The sequence below is a fragment of the Carica papaya genome, chromosome 3 (assembly GCF_054855325.1).
Source record: "Carica papaya isolate Zhongbai chromosome 3, ASM5485532v1, whole genome shotgun sequence".
Taxonomy (NCBI): domain Eukaryota; kingdom Viridiplantae; phylum Streptophyta; class Magnoliopsida; order Brassicales; family Caricaceae; genus Carica; species Carica papaya.
In genome coordinates, this window is record NC_142311.1 from 35,475,546 (window position 1) to 35,496,375 (window position 20,830).

A 20,830-nucleotide genomic window follows, 5' to 3' on the forward strand; every position below is an offset into this window, starting at 1 on the left:
AAATTTAATTAAATAAATGTAAATATAAATATAATATTAAATTTATGAAAATTCAATCCCAATTATAATTTTAAATTACGTATTATTATTTTTTTAATTAGCAGACTAAACTATAAATTAATTATTTATAACATTAAAAGTACGAGCTCCCTTATTAAATTATATATAAATTAAAATTAAATTAATAATAAAATTATTTCTAAGGTGCCACTTAAGCGAATCCGAGGTCTACTGCATGTTTTCGTTAGTGACGCAACGTAACACGTGCATATGATGTGAGAAATACTTGAATGACGTCATTAAATCGTCATTCGTACGACATAAAAAAATAAAAGTCCTCATTATTATTATTATTATTTTAAATACGCGAAGACCCCTTGTTATATTATTTTTAATATAGTATGTAAATAAAATTAAATTATTTTTAATTTAATCACGTGTTTAATTTAAATTAAATATTTTACGACCTAAAAAATATGTATATGTGATTGTATAATTAAAATTACGAACATAATTAATTTAATTTTGAATAATTTTTATGTACAAATTTTAGTAACACGTTCAAATTTTAATAAAAAAATTGATGGGTGTTTGACTAATTAATGTGTAGAACCCAATTAGATTTCTATGACGAAATCAACCAATCAAATTAGAATTTTTAGGATGACAAGCAACGTGTAAGATTCCATTTTGGATATAATAAAATAATATATATGTATATATGTAGATATATATATATATATATGTATGCATGTATGTATGTATGTATTTAGGGTGATGAGAAGGTAATTAAGTCTACCAAAACATTGATTATTAAAATAATTAATTAATTAATCAAAATTTTTAAGGAAGAAAGGTTGATTTGATTGAAGGAAGATTAAATTTTTGGAGATGTAGAAATAGAGGGTGTGAAATTGATGTGCAACCAACAACCAATGACTTTACTCATAATTAATGTTTACAATTTTGTTTTTTTCTTTGTTAGGAGAATTAATTAGGCGGATGAGTTGAATAATTAATTTGGGAATAATAAATTAATATATAAAGTTTTTTATTTATTATAATTTAATTTTAGTAAATTCGTTTGACTGTTATCACCGAGAGATAGACCGGATATGAATGTTATAAACCATACAATCGGTGAATCGCTCGATGTGAATAATTTACGTAACACGGAATTAATGTTATGAAAAATGAAATAAAATTGAATGTTTAAAAATAGGTATCAAAGGTACTTCTTTGTAAAAGAGTGAATCTTTGTTGAAACTTGCCTATCTAAAAAATTACCATATGGGTATGTATATTTATATATAAATGTATGTATGTGTGTGTGTTTATATATATATATATATATATATATACGCACGTATGGTATATAATATATGTATTGTGAAAATGCAAATGTGGGTGAGAAGGGGGGGGCCCAGTTCACGAGGGAGTTAAAAAGAAAATAGACAGGTGAGGAAAAATTGGGTCAGCTTAAACCTTCAATGAGCTTTGACCTTACATAATTTCAAGCCATTTTGTTGAATATATTCCATCAACCGAAAGTAGTCTACGGTCAGTGAACAGCCGCAGCGATAGTCTTAATCCGCCTACTTCTTCTACCATTTCTCGATTCAATTACTCAAACGCCCTTTCCTTCCTCTGCGTCTTCTGTTTGTCTACCCAGAAAACATAGAAGACAAGCTTTGAATGTTGAAAATCAACAAAATTCAACCCGGAAATTCTTGTTAAAAAATCACGAAGGCAACGCGTTGAGGTTTTCCTCCTTCCCCCTCTTCTCTTTTATTTCTATCAGAAACCCTCGACATCTTCCAATCGGCTCGTGATTTTACTTTACTAGTATATCTTCTTTCCTTTTTCTGGGTTTGATTGATTTGGTGATTTTGATCCTTGATGTTTTGTTCAAATTGACCGTTTTTTACTTCCACTTTTATATTTTTAGACCAACTCGTGCTTAAATTTTCTTTCTCCGGATTTTCTTCCTTTCCTTTTACGTTTCATTCCATCTCTGGCTTTTTTTTTTTTTTTTGGTAACCTTTTAGCGTCTTTCCCACCTGGGTTTTCATCGTTTAGAGCTTTCTCTATCTGGGTCCTCGTCGTTCTTTCATTTTGCTTTGTCTAGAATTATTTCGTGGCGGATGAGATACTAACTAATCCAACTCCTCCAGCAGTTTTGGTATATGATCTGAAAGCAATGAAGTGTTTTTTTTACTACATAAAGGACAAATACAGAAGCAGGGGGCAAAGATCAGCCCCGGAGATGAAAGCATCAGGAAGAAAATCCGAGGACAGTTTGGGGGCTGAGAGAATCACAAGTTCCTCATACTCTGCAACTTCTCCTCGTGGCATCCCTGAGCTGTACGAAGAGAGGGGCCAGAATTCGCGGGTCTTCTCTTTCTCAGAGCTCAGGGTCGCCACTAATGATTTCAATAGGATGCTTAAGATCGGTGAAGGCGGATTTGGGAGTGTTTACAAAGGTTTAATCAGGCCTGCCGATGGAAATGGTGAACCATTTGTCGTCGCCATCAAAAAGCTTAACAGAAATGGCTTACAGGTATATTCAACCTTATTGTGATTCATTTAGAAATCTGAAAATGGAATTCTTTCAAGGTAAACATAAAATAATTGAATGCTCGTCTCTGTGGATTGAAATGGAAATGAATCAATCTTTAGCTGAATAATGTTAATCTCTTATGGTATGTTGGGTATCAACTGGGTTACTGCGGGTACAGGTAGAGATGGACTACGGACTTGCAATGGAATTTGTACGAAGAAGAAATATGTAAAACTGATTTCTTTAATTATCTTTTGGATGGTGTGAAGAAAGAGGAACAATTGTTCGAAATAGAGATAGGTGGATATATGTTTTTGACTCTTTAATTTTATGTCATGACATTTATAAGGCGAAAGATTTTGAAAATGTCATTGATTTATTATGTAAGTTGTAAATACCTTGTAAGTAGATGACACCCTCTTGGTGCCATATACTTATAATTCATTTTTTTATCTAGAAAAAAATGAATTAAGTCTCTTATAACTGGGTTTTAATTGATGCAGGGTCATAAGCAATGGGTTGCGGAGGTTCAATTTCTGGGGGTTGTGGATCACCCGAATCTCGTAAAACTCATAGGTTATTGTGCTGTGGATGGAGAAAGAGGGATGCAGAGACTACTCGTGTACGAGTTTCTTCAAAATAAGAGTTTAGAAGATCATCTTTTCGGCAGGGCTCATCCTGCTCTTCCTTGGAATACAAGATTACAGGTTATACTTGGAGCAGCTGAGGGATTAGCTTATCTTCATGAAGGATTAGAAGTTCAGGTTTCATGCTAAAAACCCTTCCAACTCTTGCCCTTTACTTTTCATCCTCAAATTTAGAAGGCATCCTTGGTCTAAGCTTAATCCCTTTGGCATCTTTTACTGTTCTCTTTGTTGGTTTTAAGGAATATGTTCAACCTTCTTGTTTCAACATTAATTAGAATATATCATCTCTTTGGTACATTGATCAAATGGGTGCCTGTACATCATTCTATTTGGCAGTAGTTTCATTTGTCAACCAAGTTCATTTGCCAGTACTTGTAACCTTTATGTATGTTTCATATTGAAGGTGATTTATCGAGATTTTAAAGCCTCAAACGTATTGTTGGATAAGAATTTCAAACCGAAGCTTTCAGATTTCGGACTTGCAAGAGAGGGGCCAAACGAGGGGAACACACATGTTTCAACAGCAGTAAGCATTTCTTTTCTTTCTGGTTAATCAAATAACTTAGGAATGTTGTTTGCCCATCAACTTTTTTGTAATATTATGATGTTTTTCTATGGTGATCAGGTGGTTGGGACGTATGGGTATGCAGCACCAGATTACATTGAGACAGGCCGTCTCACAAGCAAGAGTGATGTGTGGAGTTTTGGTGTAGTATTATACGAGATCCTTACAGGCAGGCGTTCCCTAGAAAGAAACCGGCCTCGTGCAGAGCAGAATCTTTTGGAATGGGTAAAACAGTTCCCGGCTGACAGTAAAAGATTCAGTTCAATAATAGATCCCCGATTAGAAGACCAGTATTCTATTGTTTCAGCTCACAGAATTGCTAAATTAGCAGACACTTGTTTAGTGAAGAATGCAAAGGATAGGCCAAAGATGAGTAAGGTGGTAGAGATATTGAGGGAGATAATTCTAGACTCAGCTGAAGGGAATCATCAAGAGATAAATTTCAAGCGCGTAGACTCAGAATCAAATGACATTGAAAATGAAACAGATCAACTTGAAGGTCCTCAATCATGGAAGAGGAGGATGGCACACCTGGAAAAACTGAGCGAGCATGCAGATGGTGTACACAGAAGAAGGTTGATGATGCAGATGGCCAAAGTGCCTTGACATGTCTTTCGATTCATTGTTTTTTTTTCTTTGTAATCTCCTTGGTTGCACAGATAATTTTTTTTTAAATAGGTTAATCTTGTTTTCTTTGATAAAACTTGAGTAGATAACACCCGAAGGATCAGAATCGAAAAACCTCCTATCATTTCACGATTATGACTGCCATGACAAGAGCAAAAAAAAAGTCTTGCAAACTATTGCTCACCCGATGACATTAAAATAAGAAATCAGATTTCTTGGACACTGGATTGCTTTTGCAAGCAGATAATTAGGAATCTCAGATGGTTTTTTCGTGAGGCAAAGCCAGCCTATCTTACAGTTGCCATTGACTGACCAAAACTCCAATGATTTTTTGCCATCACACCGCCTAAATTTGACTCATTCCAGCAATATCTGCAGCCAGAAACCATGCAAATTATAAGGCTTTAAAGTTCCTACATCATCTTTCATCTCATTACTTAAAAAATGTGATGCCCTACATAACCTGTTACTATTAACTCATTCACTTGGTCACGAACTCTATATATACATAAACACATACATACATGCATATATAATTATCTGGTAAAAAGATGAATGTGAAGATCTAACTCCTTTAAGATCCACCATGGTGGGAATGAGGCATTCAGATGGATCTTATAGGAGGTTAATGAAGCATAACTATAGAGATCTTTCTCCTGGAAGGCCTAACATTATCATATTGCAAGCTATCTGTAATATTTGATAGTAGTTAAAATGATTATCAGTATACCAAATTCAACAGTCTATTACTACAACAACACAATCAAATTCAGAAGATCCAACTCTGCTTCATTCAGGACAATTACATTGATATCATGTGGTTTGAGATTTTCAAATTTCAGCGCAAGCAGTTTATTTCTAACGGTTTTAATATTTGTAATGAACTCTTAGTTAGGTAATGTAACATTGTTAATTTCAATATATGGGCAATTTATATTTTAAAATTTTTAACAAGTGGATGATTCAATTTATATATTCTATAATTAGAAAAACAATGACTAAAATCTACAAAAATTAAAATAAAATTAAAAGAAACAACGAGATATAAACTGGAGAAGCATTGAGGAAGTTTGCATACATTAAAACTAACACAATTTTTAACTTTTGAAAGAATCTACATAATCTAATATGAGCTTTTCATGCATCAAATTTTCTAAAAAATACAGATCATCCACATGTTCAAATGAAAACCGTGACTCCTGAGTCTGCTAAAAGTAATTATGTATATTAAATATGAAAGTTCTCAAATCACAAGAGTCAGCACTACAACTGATCCAAATTTTATTGAAAATGCCACAATGTGATCGCATATAAAGATACATACCTCAATTAACCTTTCGGACTTCTCATAAAGCTGCTTAGATCTCCACAACCTCTTTTTAAATGTTAATTTCACAAAAAGTTGACATCTCGACAAGTTGCATCTGCATGAATATGCAAGTAACATTGTCATAAATGATTCATCCACTTCAAAGAAAAAAAAAATCAAAGAAGAAAAAAAAAAAGGAAACATGCACCTTCGAGGGCCTTCCGGAGCATATGTCACCTTACCATTTAAAGAACTCAAGCTCTTTATTGTTTTTAATGAGTTCTAGTGACCAAAAGCACTTCGTTAACAATTTCATTTTTACTCTTAAGGGCGGGAAACAGCCCCTGATCAAGCCATCTCAACAAAAGATTTGACCTCCCTGCAATTCCTAACTTTTCTTGCTTTTTCCCGAACACCCGGATTGAGAGAAGACCCAAGTAATCTTGGGAATGCCATAGCACTTTCACAAATATCCAAGATTCTTGGAGATGAAAAGAATGTAAAAAACACCTCATCACAATCGACTTCAGTGCATACTTGAACTAACATCAATCAGTTCAAGAGGATCCTGAGCTTTTTCCCATTGAGCTCTGTTTCTATACAAATAATCATATGTAATATACATAAGGAAATCAAGGAAGAATGTCTTTTCAGATGTTCTTGTGAAAAAGGCAGCATCTGCTTGTATATCTTGGTATGCTCTGTCCAGTATATTATAGAAAATCTCATCAAAATCAAAGTTAACCTCAGTCAGCTTCTGACCCCACATCAAGGCCCTCTCTGGCATCCCCTGCTTGAGAAAGTGAGACAATAATGTATTAATTGTTATGATATTTGGAAAAAACGCCATCTTGATCAATTTTGCAGTAATAATCATTGCACGATCCACTATGTCACTGCAAACACCATTCACCATAGTGTTGTATGTTACTATATTTGGGACAACACCCACCGAGACAAGCTCATCCAGCAACACCACCGCTCGATTCATTTTCCGGATACTACAGAAACCATGGATCCGAGTATTATAAGTGTGTATATCTGGGTCCCAACCGCTGGCACGCATTTTATTCACAAAGTCATCTGCACTAACCATGTCAAATGCTTTACAATACCCGGCAATCAAAGTGTTATATGTTACAACATCAGGGCCAATGCCAGTCCCGTGCATGTCCATGAATGCATCGATGGCCAACTTCATTTTGCCCTGTTTACAAAAACCATTTATGATAATATTGGATGTGTATATATCTGGAAGGAGACCTTTTTGCCTCATCTCTCTCTCCAATTTCAACGCTTCATTTACTTTTCCGCAGTTACAAAACCCATTTATCAGAGAGTTATATGTAAAATTATTTGGCACAAACCCTGCCCTACACATTTCTAAGAACACATCATAGGCATCCTCCACAAGACCTGCTTTAGCCAAACCATCAATAAAAGCCGAGAAGGCAACAGCATCAGGAAACATGCCCCTTCCTTTCATCTCACCCCACACCATGTAAGCCCCTTCTAGATCCCCTACCCTGAAGTGCCCATCGAACAGCTCTGTAAAAGCCACCTTATTAACAGGGAAACCCTTCTCCGTCATCTTAAACAAGAGCTCTCTGGCTTCTTTTAACTTCCCCTTCTTTGACAATCCCATAAGCAGAGAACTCGACGTGGAAGACGAAGGAGTTAGACCAAACGTAGCCATAAGTTTATAGGCTTCATAGGCCCTATCTTCTAAGCCAACTCTGCTATAAGCAGCAATTATTGAGTTAAAAGCGACTACACTTAGTGGTATTCCTTTCTCCAGCATATCCTCTAAAAGTTTCATAGCTTCATCCACCTGATCTGCCCAACACAAGCCTGCAACTGAGATATCAAACAACGAATGATCTGGAACCAGTCCTGGCATAGACAAATCCCTTAAAAGCCTGTCACCATCCTCTTCCTTCCCATACCTGTAATGGCCCCCAACCAATATGTTAAAAGTTACACCATCAGGTGCTATACCCTTGTTCCTCATTTCCTCATAAAGCATGCTTGCCTGACTAATATCCCTTGCTTTGATGTACCCATTCAACAAGGTATTGTACATCACAACGTTTGGAGAAAGACCCAGCTTCTGTATTTCATCAAAAACCTTCTTTCCTACGGACACATTTCCTTCATTGCAAAATGCATGAATAACAGTATTAAATGTAACAAGACTTGGTCGACAACCCATCTCAATCATCAAATGCACCCAATCAAGTGCATCTGATGTGCGCCCTTGAGTGCAGTGGCCATTGATCACGATATTATAGGTGTAAACATCTGGCTCGCACCTAAACTTTTGCATCATGTGCAACAAACTCTCCCCAATTCTTACATACCCTTGTCTACAAAAGCCAAGAATCATCATGTTAAATGTATAATTACAAGGAGCAGGCCCTTTACTAACCATATCCCTGAACAACTTCCACACACTACCATAATCACCAATCCTGAGCAACAATTTGATTAGTATAGCTACAGCTGACAAACTTGGCCTCGCACCCACCTCCCTCATTCTCCCGACAATTTCTAAAGCCTCAGCAGCCATCTCCACATTCATAAAGGCCCTCATTAGCGTATCAAGAACAGAAAAATCCGACTCATATTCATGATGACGAGCCCACATAAGCTCCACCAAATCTTTACTCTTGCCAACTCCTATTCTTCTAAGCAAACACGAAACCACATCTTGCGCGAGGAAACGCAGATTCTCTGCAGCTAAAATATGCGCAACTACGCAACAAGACCTAATAGTGCACTCCGAATCATTCCCGGAAGCAAATTTGAAGAATGCAAAAGAAGTTTTCCTGGTCTCTAGCAGTTTCATGATCTTTACCAGAAAAAATGGACAAAATTTATGCGAAAAACCTTTTAGTAGGTACCCCTGTTTTCGTTTGATTATTTTTGATAATCCAACAAAGATTTTCCGCCGTTCATTAGAATTTATGGAGCTAAAACAAATTGAATTAGAGTTACAAAAAGGTGAGAACTGATTCAGAAAATCCAAGCCTTCGCATTTTGAAGAGCCCGGAAACGAATAAGAAGAGTAGCGCTTTGACTGAGGGCTGACACTGTTATGCCAATAAAATAGGCAGAAAATAACTAGGGTTTTCGGAGGGATAAACGTGGGTCGTTTTGAATTGGAAATACATGAAAGAGAATGATGCACCTGAAGAATGCTGCAAATACGGCTCACTTTAGCAGACATGCGGAGCTGAGGAAGCCCGGCGGGAGAGAGCTCCCTGAGAAACCTGATTCGGGTCGGGTCAGGGTTTTAGCACCCGGAACATCAACACATTTTGGCAGCGGGATGTTGAGGAAGGAGAAGTTCGTTGCCGCAGCTTTCTATGTTTTTCCTCAAATGTACGAGACGCACTTAAACTGCTTCTCGGGCTTCAAGTAAAACCCAAAAATGCCAGGCCGCCATTGAAAGGACCTTTATTTTAGGGCTACAATTCACCCGACCCGAGAACGACAAAGTAGTAAAAAGTAAAAATTATTATTATTATTATTATTTAGGAAAATATCATAACACTTTTTAAAAACAATAACTTGATTTTCTATATCATTTTGTTCTCATATGTTAGTTAAAAAAAATAAATTTATTGTCTTTTTATATATAATTATTTATATATTAATAAATTTGTGATTGTCAAGTGTGATATATTCGACAAATTATTAATTTTTTATTATAAAATTAAATTTCTTTTACATATATATTATAAATAATTAAGATATCATATTTAAAATAGGATATTCAAAATTATAATTACTACGGTAATTTAAAAGGATTCTAAAATTGAATGATAAAAAAATTATCATCTAACAATAATAGAATTTCAAATTCAAGGATGTTATTTCATGTTGTTTGATATTCATATTATCAGAGCAAGCTATTATAGTTGCATGTGAAAATATTGTCTTTGACTCCTTATGCTTTAGAGTCGATCGGTTTTAGTTACAGACTTGATTTAGGGTAGTCGATTTTCTATAGGTGCTCAGTTTCTTGAATAATTGATTTGGAACTAAAGAGATCGTAGCAGTTATCATTATGGAGACTTTTTTTAGTGGGTCTACATTAGGTCAAAAAATATATTTTTTTAGCATACTAAGTGTTACATTGAGAATATCGAATATAATTGTAATATCTGGGCCCGGAAAATGGCCCAGAATAATTTTTTCGTATTAAATTATTTTATAAAAATAATTATTTAATTTATTATATTTTTATTTAATTGAATTTTTGATAAAAAATGAATTAGGGACGAGATTGAAACAATTTTGAGAAAAAAAAGGTAAAAATTTAAGTTCGAGGGTACTTTTAAAAAAAAAATTAGAAACATGGGATCAAAGTGTAAAAAGAAAAAATTAGGCCACGTGGGACGGCCTAGTCAGCGACCCTGACGAACTGAAGCATGCCACGTGTCAAACACGCTGACATCAGCGCCACGCGGACGATCTGCGTGCCCAACGATCCGATCGCTCAGGTTCGATCCTGCACGTGTGAACGATCCAGATTTATTTCCCCCTTAGGGACGATTGGACAAACGATATCGATCACGATGAATTACCTAAATTCGTTTTCTCCTTAGATACGATCGAACGAACGAGATCAATTGCGATAAACGGTCCAGATCGACATGAGATGGGTATAGATACCTCGTGTCGCAGGAGAACCCAAACCCTAGCCGCTAGACCTTGCTAGATAAGAAGAACCAGGCACCAGAAAAAGAGGCCGACTGCCGACCGCCTCTGCATCGGAGCCACCAACGAACGTCAAAAAATGTAAAGTTTTTTCCTACCCACTCGAAATTCAATTCAGAGCATCCCTGTGGCTATATCGAAATAAGAGGGACGGTGGGTGAGCCAAAAACTGCGGGTAAAGCCCGGCAGAGCTGCCGCGGCCAAAACCAAAAAATTCATCTGATGAGCCCCTTCTTACTTCCTATTTCACACGATTTTTGGATCATTGTGTTCACCATTTCTTTCTGTGCAGGTTAGTGGAAGAAGGAATCTCAGCCGCGAAAGAAAACCGAATGAGCTGCCGCAGTAGGAGGCCCCATCCGCTAGTATGTTCGATTCTTATGATTTTTCAGTTAACTGAGGCTCCCTAATGTATTTTTTTGAATAGATACGTGAAAAACCAGCCAAAATTGGCCAGAAATGACAAGACTGGGGTGAACCACCGTCGTGGGTGCCGGAGCCGGCATTGGAGCACAGTGGCATCGCCGTGCTGTAGCTCCAAAATTGGCCAAAAAAGAATTTTGGACATTGATTTTGAATTTTTTGAGTATTTTTATGTACATTATGAATGTTTTAGATTTCACACATTAAAAATTCAAGAAATCCGGTACCCATTAGGAGGCGTAGTAGACAACGCGACGTCTTGAAATACCGATCGGGTAATGATCCATTACTCTATTATCCGTTACATTAAATTGAGGCTTAATGACATATAATTTTATTTTTTATGAAAATTTAGAAAATCTTAAAAATAATTATAGATCACTAGTGGATGTGAAATCAGTTAGTTTATAATTATCATGATTTCTTATTTATTTTCATATACTGTTCTACATACTTGTTATCGTATTGTGTACGTTCTTAATTTATAGTTTCAATTGTCTTATCAATTTATCAGATTTATTCGGTTATCTGGCTACTCAATCTCTTATTATAATAAGCTACATCATTTGCATAAATGTAGTGTAATTGATCTGTAAATATAAAATGACATATTATTATGTGTTTATTGGTTGTTTTGCTTGATGTGAATCTTTATGTGAAAAACTTACTACTTACATAGGAAAATGACAAACGGATCCGGTACATAGAAAATCCCACCATGAACGTCAGCTTAGTCAGATGGAGCTGAGAAGTCTCATACTGAAAAAGTTTGAGAGATATGGTTTACACTCATATCGAACGGGGTATCGAGACGATAAAATATTTGGCGTCCATTACCGAACGGGGTATAAGAATGGTTGGTTAATTATTAAAATTAGATATTGGGTTCACGAGATAGGAAGACATCTCTATGGACCCCCAAGGGTACCAGTAAGCAAGTAAACAAGAAAATTGTCGTCTCTTGTTCACGTGTGTATAAAAATAAAACGTGTTATAAATATGAGTATTCATAGGTTATTTTTGAAAAGCTCGTAACGACATGTATCAAACAAATGTATTTAATTAAATGTGTTTAATTAAAATAAGGGCTCTATTAGTTATTTTCTTGATTTTTTTTAATTTTAATTTTTCGTATTTATAATTAATATGATATTTTTACTGAATTAGTGTAGTTCACCATTTTATTAACAATTTCATATCAATAAGACCAATATTCAGATCTCAATCAGCAAAAGGGCTGTGAATAGTTCACTACTCAAACTCTCGTCAAGTGCTAGTGAAGATTGTTATAAGATGTTTATTTATTCGTTTTGTTTTTAATTATCGTTTGACTTTTAGAAGTGACATTTTTATAGTTCTATTGCACATTTTAAATTATTGTGTAAGAAATGTAAATCCTAATTCTAACTGTTATACTCCCCCCTCTCCCGCTGGAGAAGAAAACCCAGCCGCCGGAAAGGAAGTCGTCGCCACTCACTGCCGCGCCGGAGCCACTTTCGACCGCCAAAAGAGGTAAAAAATTTTCTATTTGCTCGGAATTCAATTTTAAATGCCTTCATGGTAAAATCGAAACAAAAGGACCAGCGGATTGGCCGAAAATTGCAAGTAAAGCCCGGTAGTGTCGCCGCGAGAAATTACAAAAACTGCCTTCAATGAGGCCCTTCCCGATTCCTGTTACGCAAAATTTTTTCACCGTTGTAATCACCTTTTCCTCCTCTACAGGTTGACCAAAGTAAAATATTCAACCACAAAAGTGATCTGGTAGGACCCCACCGCCGATGAGTTTCAGTTTTTTATTTTTTTTGTGCCAACCGATGCCCTTTAACATGTTTTATTGTAGGGATTGGTGCAAAATCGGCCGAAAACAGCAGACCCGAGGTAGACCACCGCTACGGGCGACAGTGCCGTTGCCGGAGCACGGTGGAGCCGCCCTGCAAAAATTCTGAAATTGGCCAAAAAGGGGTCTTAACGCTGTTTTTGAGTTTTTTGAGATATTTATAGGTAATTATATCGCGTTTTAATCCCCAAATAAAATGTAATGCCCAGAAAGAGGGAAAAAAAAGTGCCACATCAGCAGACCCAGTCAGCAGTCCAGGCCAACCGGGACCTGCCACGTGGCAAAACCACGTCGACCGAAGATGGGCCATGTTGGCGATCCGCGTGCGCGCGATTGGACGGCCCAGATTTAATCAAAAACGGACGGCCCAGATTAAATCAAAATAGATGGCTAAGATCAAAAGGCAAAAGGGTATAAATAGAACCCCCACACCAGACCACAAAAACCCTAGCCGCCTGCCCTCGCCGGAGAAGACGAACCAGAGCCGCCCGCCGCCGCACCGGGGAAATTTTCGACCGCCGATTGAGGTAAATTTCACACCTCCAACTCGTTTTTCCACGCTGATTCCCCCTGTGGACAAATCGGAGCCAAAATCCCGGCCAAACTGCCGAAAAACACGGCCGAAAGCCAGCGACGCCGCCGCGCCCCTCCTCGGGTTTTGCCTCCGATGAGGCCCTTCCCGGCCTCCGTCTGATGCAATTTTTATATCACCGTGATCACCATTCTTTTCTCTACAGGTTGACCGGAGCCGAATCACCAAAAGACAAACCTCGCTAGAGAGCTGCCGCACCCGAGAGCACCGCCGCCGGTAAGCTTCGGTTTTCTGTAATTTTTTGGCCCCCCGAGGGCCGTAGGGTTGTTTATTCACAGAAACCAATGCGAGTCTGGCCGAATTCGGCCGAAAACGGCCAACCCGAGGCGAATCGCCGCCGTGCCGGAGTTGCGATATTGGCCGAAAGGGGCCCTGGACCTAATTTGGGATTTTTTTTGGAACACGTGCAGGTACCAGTAGTGCGTTTCAGTTCTCCGGAAAAAATTCAGGGGAAATTGAGGACAGCTTGTAGGCGCACTGTGAAGCCGTGTTTGGACCCCTAAACGAGTAAGGACCCCTCACCCTATTTCCTATCACGGTATTAAAGCTTAATAAATAATTAAACGGTATTTTGAGACTTTATAGATGTATAATTGATTGAGGTTGCCAATAGAGCCCGAGTCTGATACAATGTTGGTATGTTATTGTTTGATCTAATTTTCAGTATTAAATGCAGTATGAGGTTTGATGTTTTCATTTTATAGTTTCGTGTGCATATTTTACTATTTTATTGATTATTGGTTGAATGACTGAAATACCGATACTGTATGTTGTCTGTTTGGCATTAATTACTGTTTTGCTTATCTAAATGCGAATTGATGATGCTGATTGAGGGAAAGAAGAATGGAAGATTGTATAAATTGATAATTGTGTAATGTGGTCAGCCTGACTAGATATCTTGGGAGATGGTGGACGGACTGGGTCCGTAGGGGACCCCCCCAGGATTGTGGTCTCCCATACCGGACGGGGTATGGAGATCTTATGTGTTTTGGCGCCCATACCGGACGGGGTATGGGGACGACCCGTTTCACCCTCATACCGGACGGGGTATTGAGGTTTACAGTTTTGGCGCCCATACCGGACGGGGTATGGGGACGGCCCTGGAATCTGATTACAAGTATTAAGGGTAACGGGTAGCGGGACCCCTATGGATCCCCATGGATACTAGTAGGCTGGTGAATGAGGAAAAGTAATTGTGAAATGATTGAATTGCAAGGGCGTGATAAGTATTATGTTACACAGTTTATATGATTTCATGATGATGATAATGTTATTGTTTTCGTATATTATTTTATGAATTTCACCGAGGTAAGTGAATGGTAAAAGGTTTTATTACTGATAAATGAGTTTATTGTAAATTATGCTCCATTGGTCTTTTTGTATTTTCTACCCAGCTTTACCTCTGTGACGGTGAGATATCGTGATGTCCTTACTGGGCTAGTGTAGCTCATTCCTTATTTAATCATTTCAGATCAGGAAGACATTGTTCCCGAGCCCGTTCCGCAAGAAGACGACGAAGGGGACACCTAAAAACTCCAAAGTCATATTCATAGCTTTACTTTCGAATTTCTTTTTTAGTTAGTTTGATCTTTTATATTTTGAGCACGTTTTTCTGGTTTCAGTGTAAGGGATGTTAATCAAATTTTGACTTCGCTTCCGCATTTGATATTTTTAATATACATTTCATTTAAAAATTTCGGGGCCGTTACATAAAAATTTATAGAATTCGGGGACCGCCAGTAGGCGCAGGTAATAAGTTTAGCTTTTCGAACATCCAATTGAGTAAGAATCTCTCACCTTATTCTATAGTATAGAATTGAAGTCAAATTAACAATAATATGGTATTTTGGGCAATCTAAAAAATATTCATAATTAATTGTGGGTTACTAATGGAGCCAAAACCATAACTAAAATTGATTATGTTGATTGATTTTACAGTTTGAATGTATGATAGTATTTGATTGATCGATTTTATAACTTTGAATGCATATATTATTTGTTTTATATGTTTACGGTTGAATTTAGAAAAATAGAGATTAAAGAAAAACAAAAAACTACGTGATTAAATAAATAGATGAAACGACAACTTTACTGGATATCTTTGGATATAGTAAACCGATCGGGTACATAAGGAACCCTACTGTGAACGTTGCCTCATACCGGATGGGGTATCGAGCTTTGGTAATTTGACACTCATACCGGACGGGGTATGGGAACGTTCCGTTTCACCCTCATATCGGATGAGGTATTGAGGTTTAGTAATTTGACACTCATACCGGACGAGGTATGAGAACAGTCCGTTAATTGAAAATGTTAAATGATAGGGTTCACGCGTTGTGCAGACATTCCTATGAACTCCAATGGATACTAGTAGACTGATAAATGATAAAATTATTGTTCCAATCAATTACATATGAAATTATAATATGTGTTATGTTATTGTCTCTATAAGTTGTTTTGTAAATCTCACTACGGTAAGTAGATGGTAAAAAATTTTGTTTATAATAAATGAATTTGCTTAATTAAGAGGTTCATTAGTTGTTTTGATTTTTCTATCAACCTTCATTTCTGTGTCGGTGAGTGACGTGATATTCTTACTGTAGTAGTGTAGCTCATTCATTATTTAACAATTTCAGATCAAGAAAACCAGAATCCAGAGCCCGATCCACAATATGGTTGCGAGTAGGATGCCAATTTTATTTATTTTTTGTTTATTTCCTTAATTTTTTTGTATTTACTTCAAAAGAGTAATTCCCGTATCACTATTTGGTACTTTAAGTTATTGTGTAAGTAATGTAGATGCTAACGAATTATTTCGCTTTCGCACTTAATTTATGATTTATTTCATTTAAAATTCCGAGGTCGTTACAAACATTGTTATAGGATACTTATTTATTCGTTTTGTTTTTAATTATCGTTTGACTTTTAGAAGTGACATTTCTGTAGTTATATTGTACATTCTAAATTATTGTATAAGAAATATAAATTCTAACTCTATTCTTCAATTTTATATTTAAATTGTACATTTATTTCATTTGAAGTTCCAGATCTTTACATTAACATTATAATTACAATCATTTATGATTTTTATACTAAGTAATTTATAAATATATATTTATACTCAGATAGATAATTACTTAAATAAAAACTAATTAATGTATTATGAGATTAAAAAATAAAATAAAATAAAAATAAAGAACACTGGCACCCATTGCAATATCTTTTGATAATCATCTTTTCGTGTATGACATTACATGAAATATAAATTAAAAAAAAAAAGTATCAATAGGTAAAGATAATATTATATAAATAAACTTTTGGGCACAAAAGTTTTAAATTTAGCCAGAGATTTCTTGGATTTGGTGAGACATTAAAATATACGTTCAACATGCATCCATAGATACCTAATTTTCATAAACTAATCTTTTTAAAATGAATATATTAAATAGTTACATATATTATAAAGAAAAATAATTGAATTTTTGAGAAAAAAAATTAGTGTTATTAATGTATTGATAAAATTATAGTGATCGATTTAAGTTTTAATGATTCTATTATACTTACGAACAACGTGAGTATTAAGTAATAATTAAATTCACTTAATTAAAATAATTATAATAAGTTAAATCTAATTTTTTTTAATTAAAATAAAAATATATACACTTTGATATTATTCACCGTTGGATTCATGATATTAAAACATATTTTATTTTATTTAAGTAACAAATACTTCATTTTTTTTTACACTCTAAGTAAATTTTAATTATTGTTCAAATATAATAAGTTGTTAATTTTTATATAAATAGAATATAAAGCATACCAATAATATTTATAAAATCTCTTAATTTATTTCTACCCATTAATTTTTACAGTAATTTTTTAAATATAAATACAAAAAAAAATAATCGCCACCAAAATTATAGATACATATATATATATATATTTTATTTTCTGAATTAAGATAAGAGACTTTCTAGTTGCATCTCTTATCTTCTATCTTCTTCATTAGTTTCAGTGTATCACTTAAAAATAAACAAAGGGCTGATTAAAAAAATGGAAAAGCAAATCTACTGAAATCCAAAGCCAACTTTGCACGGTTCGGAATTAAACAATACTTTTTTTTTTTTTAAAGTTTGATAATGCATGAAGATGCTAAAAATTAAGTGGCTCCCTTTTCTAAAACTTTTAAATTAATAAAAAATTAAATATAATATATTTATATTGTATCAATAAAACCAGACAAGGGAGGGAGCAAGAGAGGAAAGATCGAGAGAGTGCTAGTCTAAAATAAAGTTCATTACCAATTTGTTCTGTGCACGTAATAAATAAATATATATGTATATATATGTGTGTGCATTTTTTAATTATTTATATTCTCCCCAAAATAATTAGTTTATAATGCATATATATATGTATATGTATATGTTCTGTAATACGTTAATGGAGTTAATAGCTTTTTATGGGGTTTTTTTTTTTTTTTTTTGATAAGCGAGATTGATGGGTTAAATTCGTAGTTTTGATCAATTTAATTTGTTTACGCTATCAAAAAATGTTGATTAATATTTGAAAATAAAACAATAAAACCTTCGAATTACTGAGTGTGGATTTGGATCCGGCTGCTTAATTTCATGTGTTTTTTGAAGTTTGATTGAATTGTAAAACAAAATAATATTTGAAAATGAAAACAATAAAACCTTCGAATTACTGAGTGTGGATTTGGATCCGGCTGCTTATGTTTTTTGAAGTTTGATTGAACTGTAAAACAAAATAATATTTGAAAATGAAAACAATAAAACCTTCGATTACGAGTGTGAATTTGGATCCGGCTGCTTAATTTCATGTGTTTTTTTGAAGTTTGATTGAATTGTAAAACAAAAGATGCTTGTTTTGATCTTTTTGCCTCCAAAATCTTTCTGACAACAGAGTAAGAACTTGAACACGAAGATCATCCATACAGATCTTCCCATTCAATCCAGCGCTGCTCTGTGGATAAACATCAAAGCAAAAGACAAATTTCTCTGACAATCTTAAACTTATTTCTCTGAATTACAAATCCCCTCCCCCTCACTTCCCCACCAATCCTTTACAATAACGCCTTTTTAACACACATACATACATACATTGATACATACATACATATGTATATGGCGAACGTGGGATTCTCACTTTGCAAAATTGGTTACCACTCTGTGCTTTGTTTCTTCGTGGTGAATTTTTTTTGTTCTTGTTTTTGTATTTTTTTCAGGCTACTACAAGTGTCCCAGTCCGTACAGCTTTGCTGGGAGAAGAGTTGTTGGAATCTGATGATTTCCTCACCGATCTCGACGCCATCCTCCACTTCTTCTCGTTCGCTTCATCTAGTTCTATCTGTTCTTGCCTGCACTCCTTGCTGCAAAACGGTGTGTTCCCTCTGCAACACCAAAATTATCCATTGCGTCAATCTTAATCTTCCGTCCAGCCAAACAATGAATAAATAAATAAATCAATCAATCAAACACTAAATCAACGACGACGACGACGACGTACTCGAGATCTACATATTTAGGTATATCCGTTTTCCTTCTCCACGAATCCGCAATCGCAGAGAAGGAAGAAGATAACTAAAAATGGATTTAAGATATCCAGATCAAAAAATAAAGAAGAAAAAAAAGAAAAAGAAAAAGAAAAAGAAAAAGAAAATAAACGAAAACAAGATTTCAAATAGAGGAATCTGCAACTAACCTGTACATGAAGATATCGGAGTTATAACCAAGCGGTTTGCTGCAAAGAGAGCAAGCATCCAGGAAGTGAGGCTGAGGCTCTCTTTGATCTACGCCTCCGGCGTAATAGAAAGCCATGGGAGAGCGTTGCTTGTAAAAAAGGAAGAAGAAGAAGAAGAAGAAGAAATTCGAAGAGAAACTACGAGCAGGAAATGAAATCTGCCGAAGACGCTCGAACGCAGTAAATCTGCAAGTAGAAGAAACCGAGAAGGGGAGGAGAAAAGGGCTTAGTGGTTGGTGTTATATAAAGTTAGAGCAAGTTGAAAGGCATTAAGAGAGTGGTTGACCTGAAGTAATCAGGTACTTCTGTAACCATCGTAAGCTTCCCTCATCTCCCCTAATCTACACCGTCAAAATTCAGATCTTGAAATCTCGATGGCTTGTTGGTGCTTCAATCAAAATCTACAGTGCATCAAGTACCATTAAAAATAACTTGTTGGTGGTGGGGCCCACAAGGTTTTAATACTGATGGCGATCTTCCCGAATACATCCATCGGGCTGGTTTAAGTGCATGCATCATGAATATTTTTTTAAAGCAAACTTAAGAAACGCAATAATTGCAGAATGAACCTTCTTTCTACAATCAGTCCCCCTTGTGTTGGGTATTTATGATACATCCTTGGATTTTAATATTCTTTAATTATTAATTAATTTCTTATTTTGAGTATTTAATTTTAATCTAATTAAAAAAATTTTAACTTTTTTTATTAAAAAATATGTAAAATTTAATTAATTTAAAATTTGTAAGGGAATTTTGAATTTATTTATTTTGATGATCAAATTAAATATGTCTAAGACATATCTTAATTAATAAATTTAAAGAGTATTTTTAAAATAAAAAATTTAATATATTGTACTAATTAAATAGTATGAATATTAATAATAATATAATTTCTTAATATATACAAACCAAATATACAATTGACAACATAAATTCAAATTTTCGTAAAAAATTAAAATATTAACAATTTAATCAAATTATAAGATAAAATTTGCCTCAATTTCAATTTTTTTTACCAAAATACTATTTATCAAAATAAAGCTTTACATCCTATAAATTACTATTTGTTAATTTTTTTACTAAAATATATTTTATTATAGGAAAATTAAGTTTTTTAAGTAATTGATATTGCAATAAAAAAAAATGGGGTTCACGCATAATGGAGACATCCCTATAGACTCTCATGGATACTAGTAGACTGATAAAATATAAAATTATTATTCAAACTGATTGCATATGAAATTATGATATGTGTTATGTTATTAACTCTATAGGTTATTTTTGTAAATATCGTTACATTAAGTAGGCGGTAAATGATTTTATTTACGATAAATAAATTTACTTAAATTAAGAGCTCAATTAGTTATTTTTTTTTTATGATTTATACTAACCTTCATTTATGTGTCGGTGAGTAGCGTGATATTATTACTGCGCTAGTGTAGTTCACTCTTTCATTAACCATTTCAAATCAAGAGGATCAGGATTCAGAGCCCGATCCACAAGAGAATTGCGAGTATGACATTCAGTTTGTTTACTTTTAATTTATTTATTTGGTTATTAGTTGTTATTTTACAAAAAGTATTCACGTAAGCTCTATTGGATACTTTTAGTTATTGTGTAAGAAATGTAAATTATAACTATTTATTTCGCATTCACACTAAATTTATAATTTATCACATTTAAAGTTTCAGAAGTCGTTACAAATTTGCATCAAATTTTCTTTTTTTTTTTATAACCAAAATACTATTAACCAAAATAAAGCTTTACATCCTATAAATTACCATT

At 34.7% G+C, this 20,830-nt stretch overlaps 3 protein-coding genes across 4 annotated transcripts; 1 reads left to right on the top strand and 2 right to left on the bottom strand.

Moving 5' to 3' along the window:
* Positions 1-1,480: 1,480 nt before the first annotated feature.
* On the top strand, positions 1,481-4,475 carry LOC110814693 (putative serine/threonine-protein kinase PBL19). The gene is made up of 4 exons (XM_088216892.1): positions 1,481-2,560; positions 3,064-3,324; positions 3,611-3,733; positions 3,833-4,475. Exons 1-4 carry the CDS (start codon positions 2,201-2,203, stop codon positions 4,376-4,378), a joined length of 1,290 nt encoding a protein of 429 aa, XP_088073018.1. The 5' UTR covers positions 1,481-2,200; the 3' UTR covers positions 4,379-4,475.
* A 22-nt stretch (positions 4,476-4,497) lies between these two features.
* Positions 4,498-9,153, bottom strand: LOC110814725 (uncharacterized). 2 transcript variants are annotated; one of them, XM_088216891.1, is made up of 3 exons: positions 5,951-9,153; positions 5,724-5,823; positions 4,498-4,771 (listed from the first exon to the last, which is right to left on the bottom strand). In XM_088216891.1, exon 1 carries the CDS (start codon positions 8,935-8,937, stop codon positions 6,235-6,237), a length of 2,703 nt encoding a protein of 900 aa, XP_088073017.1. In that variant the 5' UTR covers positions 8,938-9,153; the 3' UTR covers positions 4,498-4,771; positions 5,724-5,823; positions 5,951-6,234. The 2 variants fall into 2 exon arrangements, with proteins under 2 accessions (XP_088073017.1, XP_088073016.1); XM_088216890.1 differs by having other exon boundaries at positions 5,917-9,153.
* Positions 9,154-18,298: 9,145 nt separating this feature from the next.
* LOC110814839 (senescence-associated family protein (DUF581)) lies at positions 18,299-19,272 on the bottom strand. The gene is made up of 2 exons (XM_022042423.2): positions 19,007-19,272; positions 18,299-18,695 (listed from the first exon to the last, which is right to left on the bottom strand). Exons 1-2 carry the CDS (start codon positions 19,120-19,122, stop codon positions 18,527-18,529), a joined length of 285 nt encoding a protein of 94 aa, XP_021898115.1. The 5' UTR covers positions 19,123-19,272; the 3' UTR covers positions 18,299-18,526.
* Positions 19,273-20,830: the final 1,558 nt, after the last annotated feature.